Source organism: Primulina eburnea, chromosome 15 (genome assembly GCF_022965805.1).
Source record: "Primulina eburnea isolate SZY01 chromosome 15, ASM2296580v1, whole genome shotgun sequence".
Lineage (NCBI taxonomy): Eukaryota > Viridiplantae > Streptophyta > Magnoliopsida > Lamiales > Gesneriaceae > Primulina > Primulina eburnea.
In genome coordinates, this window is record NC_133115.1 from 1204184 (window position 1) to 1209774 (window position 5591).

General features: G+C 34.3%; 1 protein-coding gene across 1 annotated transcript; it reads right to left on the reverse strand.

Annotated features, from left to right (window-relative positions):
• Positions 1 to 1055: 1055 nt before the first annotated feature.
• Positions 1056 to 4024, reverse strand: LOC140815355 (acyl-CoA-binding protein-like). The gene is made up of 4 exons (XM_073174481.1): positions 3879 to 4024; positions 1769 to 1886; positions 1603 to 1665; positions 1056 to 1324 (listed from the first exon to the last, which is right to left on the reverse strand). The coding sequence occupies exons 1-4, from the start codon at positions 3888 to 3890 to the stop codon at positions 1251 to 1253; spliced, it is 267 nt and encodes an 88-aa protein (XP_073030582.1). The 5' UTR covers positions 3891 to 4024; the 3' UTR covers positions 1056 to 1250.
• Between the last annotated feature and the right edge of the window lie 1567 nt (positions 4025 to 5591).

The window sequence follows — 5591 nt, forward strand, 5'->3', positions numbered from 1 at the left end:
ACACATACGACATATTTCCTTCTCGAATTGTTTTACTTTAAAATATTGTTCTAATTTTCTAGTACAGAGAAGGGCGACAACTGTTTTCTGAGGAACCTCCGACTAGTTAATAAATAAATAATTTTATAAGACATTAATCTGACATCATTTACATAATTTATCGAACATTCCCCTAAAAAAGATTTATAGAATTAAAAAAAAAAAATTATTGGAAGAAATCTGCACGCTGATGTAAACAAGTTGTACTACCAAACAACCATATTGGTTCACCAAAACATCGACTAAAATATACCAACCAAATATAAAATACCAGAAAATCCCACTTATTATATCCCCATGACCACACCATTCCCATGCAAAAACAAAAAAACATGGACATTTTCTTGCATCACATGAATACAAACACATCAATCCCTCAATAATCACCATCCATTTAAAATGGCCGAAGGGCTATCTCCCTTACTCCCCCTACTTCTAGTGGTGGCATTCGGCCTCCTCCTCCGAGGCAACGTCAACTTCCTAGTCGTCGACACCGCCTTAGAACTCTCCAAGACAGAAAATGCGGTCTTTTTGTGTGTTTTGCTCGTACCCTTTATAGTACTTGTCGCTATTTATTCGAATACTTATACGATTGCAATGCCGATTCTATTAGCGATGGTAATATACACGGTTACTACGACTCTTCTTGGCCCTCTCGTGCTTATACTTGTCGTGTACTTGGTTTTTGCTTGCTTGCCTAGTTTCAATTGTAATGGGGAAGAACTTGGGTGGGTTTGCTTGCTTGGACTCGGGTTTTTGTTATTGAAATGGATCGTTTCGGATGAGGGCCGACAATGGGTAGTGGTTGCTTTGGCTGTAACAGTATACCTATGTTACCATTTCTTGTCATAATAATATCATTTAGTATGTTTCTATATGTGATATAGCAGATGATATAGCTTACACGTAGAAGAAATATTTGAAAAGAAACAGCTGTGCTGTATTGCTACGAATATTCCGCAATTTTTTGGATAGAGGTATTAAACATAATACATAAACTGAGTCAAGCCAAGGAATTCGACGGACCAACTTCAAATATTTTCATGTGTTATATATAATATGTTTGACAGAATATGGATTCAGAGTACATGAAACAAAAGCACAAATAAGTAGTATAAGTACGGAGACTTGAAACATTAAAAACTTCAACAATTCGGAACTTCTGGCATTGGTAGATCATATATAAGTACTGCTTAATTGGGGTTAATTCATCATGTAGAAGCTTGTTCCTTCAGTTGCTTCACCTTGGAAATATAGTCGCTCATCGCTTCCTCACACGATTTTCCTGCCACAAGTTATGATATACGTTGAGCATGAATCATGCTAGAGTTATCAAATACAAGCATTCGTCGCACATAAGGCAGCTCAAGCTCGAGTAAGGTTATTCTCAAGCTCAACTAGATTTAGCTCATATTTGCCATTTTGTTCAAAAAGGGTGAACTTCAACAGAGAATAAAAAAATTATCTCCTGAACCAATACATCAAATAATTCAACAATTATCTCGCATCACTCGTTTGTTAGTCATGTCATCCAACGTCATAAATGAAATGCGAATTGAATACCTTCAACGGCCTTCCAAGCATCCCATTTTGCTCTCTCCTTCATGCTGAACATACCAGGACGGCCTGTGTTGTGAAATGTTAATTTTGTTTTGCATCAACGCAATAGTAGAATTGTGATGAATGCAGGATTTATTTTAATTTTAAACCGAATTTAGCAAAGCCTAACTTGTGTTGACGTTTCCAACTGTAGCTTTCTTGTAGAGTCCATACAGAATCAGCAAATTTTCATTGGTCGTGGTATCTGGCAAGGTCTTAGCTAGATTAGCATGTTCCTCAAATTCCTCCTGAAGCCACAGAAATGTATGGACATGAGTTTTAGCAGTTATTGTTGAATAAAATATCCCTAGATGATAAATGAAGATAACCACATGATATCTTGACCAAGTACATCCATAACAGAAAACAACCAAGAAGTTTATAGTTTTGAATTTTGATTTCATTAGAAATCCCTACTATTAACAATGTTGAAAGCAAGTCGCTTCAGGACTGCCCAAATGCCATTACAAGAACCAAATGCAAGTTCAATACAAAAAAATTATTTGAGTAAGTTAAAGCACAGGTCGACTCATTTTGTCAAGATAAACACCAGATGAAGTTATTATAATATATTATTTCAATAGTTAATGATTTATTGTGAAAATAACCAGATGAACAATCTCGCCATTAATTCGAGTCATTCAATGTATAGTACTTGGTAGGCCGTTTGGCTTGGGGGAAATGAGGAAGAAACGATTAAAGTGCAAAGTATATGACATGTTTTGCACAGGTATTTCAGTTCTTTCTCATACAATTTTTTGAAAGCATTTAACGCAGTGAATAAACACATAGAGATCGAAAAAGTCCTGTAGACTAGACATTATTATTGTCTCAATTTTTTCAAGAATCCTAACAAATGAAAAAATCCTTTTCTTAACGGTACACTTGTTATTTTTATGAAGATGCAGCGTAGCATAATAGGCTTATCTTGAAAATTAACAACAAAAGATCATCAGACATAGTAGTGTTCCGATAATTGACTAATGCATCTGAAATTGAAGAAATATCCAACTAACACCATTTTCAGATCCTGCTAAATCCTATGTCACCAAACACAGTACAAAGAATTCACTCAAAGGAGGAATCGACTACATGGAGACTTTTTTCCTATACCTATTTGCTGCAACCTCATATGGTGAATATATCCAACTGCTGTCCCTGATAATTTCATTGTCAATTTCCTATACCTTAAAGTCTTCCACTTGGTATTGGTGATCACAATTCAATTTGATGGTGTAATTTCTGGAAAGAAAATTGATCGGGAGAGGGACTTAATTCCATTTTAAAAGCTATACATGCACCTCTCATCAAGGCACAAACTGACAATGGGAATTAGTAGTAGGAGCGACAGTTGAATAATTGACCGCATTGTGCAGGCAATAATTCTATTGTTGCAAAATATTGATCACATGAGCACGATGCATTTGGATTGTTGTAAAGTATTGATCACACACGAGACATGTGGCAATTGAATTGATGTAAAACAGTTCATATTTCATCTGGATGGTTACTTGCAGTAATTATGGAGATGCTGGAAAACAAGAATTCACGTTTAATTACAAGAATCATTTTTTTGTAGCTTGTACTCTGTAATCCATCCATATGTCAGATCATAATCACAATAAGCATGGTTTGAATAGACCGGCAGGACAGTAGATCAGAACGATCATTTTTCACCAATAATTTATTGAAAATAACATAAACTTTGGCTTCCAAATTTTCATTATACACCGAAACATTTTTGGCCTCCTAAATCGAGAACAAACCAAACTGATTATCATTATACACCAGGGGCCAGTTTAAGAGTTCTAACAGCATGCCACTTGTGGCAGATGGGTGATCATCCCCGAATAAAAATCTTTAAATTTTGTCTATAGCTTTTTGACAAATAGAATAAGCCACCCATCATCCAAATACAACGAACAAAGGCTGAACATTTCATGCGTTGCAAGAACATTGATCAAGAATCTTAAACAGGAAGGGAAGAAGATCTTTTTTTTAGGAGATTCAACAACAAATCATTTTGCCATTAAAATCCATGATCTCCCAGCAACAGATCACCCACCAAAGACAACCGTATACCCCTTGTAATGACATACTCATATGACCAGATCAAAACACATGGATCAGACAAAACGCAAAAGGAAATCACATCCATGTTCGAGAAAATTGAATTTCCAGCCAAAAGTGAAAAACAAACGCGAAATTCTCAATGCATATGCGATAAGCAATTACCATACCTTCAAACTCATCTTTTCAATGGAGTTTTCTTGAATCACAGAGAACTTTTGACGTTCTTTCGATACGCAAGTTATGGGAAGATTGCTTATATAGCTGAGTATTCGCCACTGACGGAACTTTTTATGCGCATGCACTTTACAGCAAAGTTTAGTGTGGAGGAAGTATATTCGCTTTTTTAAAATAATAATAACTAGCTGTTTTCCGTGTACAGTTTTTTTTTTTTTTTTTAATAATTATGGAAAAATTAAAATGAAATTTGACAAATTATCAAAGAACTAAAATATTATTTGAATTGTTGTAATTTAAAAAAATAAAAACAAAAGTATTTTTTGAATTAAAAATAAAAATAAAAACAAAAGTGTAATATTAGTATAACAGACAAAAACTAGAAGAACAAAACATAGACCAAGACACCATTTTTTTTCACTATCATAGATATTTTTAATAATAGTAATAGATAAATAAATAATAAATTAAATATAAATTATTAATTAATATATACCAAATGGAAAATAATATTCTAACTTAGCCCACCTAGAAAATGATAATTCTAACTTAGCTCAATCTATACGCCTAACTCAATACAGCGTTAGGAACGGCTGGAATAGCTATTCATAGCGACTTTCTGTTCAAGTATCATGTTAAAAAAATAAAAACAGAAACATTTGGGAAAAAGTGGGCTAAAAATAAGGGTTCGTCTCTTGTACATAAATACTAGGGTATATAACATTTAAGGTAAAATTCACGTTATTATCAGTTTTTAATTTATAGGTTTAAGCCATCAACTTTTTCACTATTCCTAACTTGATGTCGGAAAATTTGTCAGAAACAACCTCAAACTCCCTCTTACCTCATGGTTTATGTTTACATGTCACTTTTTGCATACAAATCAAAGGATCGGAGATCACATCGATCGTTAAATTAACAACCTGATATCCTAAAGAAATCTTAAATCAATATCCAACGTGAAAATGTGCAATTTGTAGCAGCAGAGACGCTGATGCTCTCCTCTTTTTTCGTCTAAAGAACACTGATTTTAAATATATACTCTGTAGAACATGTAGATTTTTATTTTGCACTTACAAGTCGGTCGAACTACGAGGTTCGCACATTCATTCAAAAAAATTCATTTTGTTCATGGAAAGAGCATACATAGAGAACCCCAAATAGCACAGATCTACATAACTAGGCTAGTACTAGAGTAGGGAAAAAAACACTATTAAAAATTTAAAACGGATCCATCTGTTTTGTGAAACAAATTTGTCCAGATTCAACTTCTTGACATTCTTCTCAAATATCAGCTGCAAGAAAACTTCCTGTTAATGTTACCTGCCAAGGGAACGTAATTGTGTCGTTAATTACTTTCTTGTACATCACAAGCTAAAAAAAGGAAATCATCTAACGCCTAAATTTCCTTGAATGGAGGTGAATGTAAAACATTTTGGCATACTCGGGAGGGAGGTAGATTCAAATCGTTTTAGAATCATTTGGAAGCATAATTCACATATGTCTAGATCCCCGGGAGTTAATTACAATGAGTATAGGAGTTGTTCAGTAAAGTTGGATATCAGTAGAGGTACCTTCTCGCCTGGTTTAAATGCTGGAAGACCCTTGTAAGGGCATGTACCACATCGAAAAGCATCACCAAGACCACACTGCACAGACAGCAATCATTAAATGAGGTTATATGGTTGAAAAACAGAGTTCTTTAT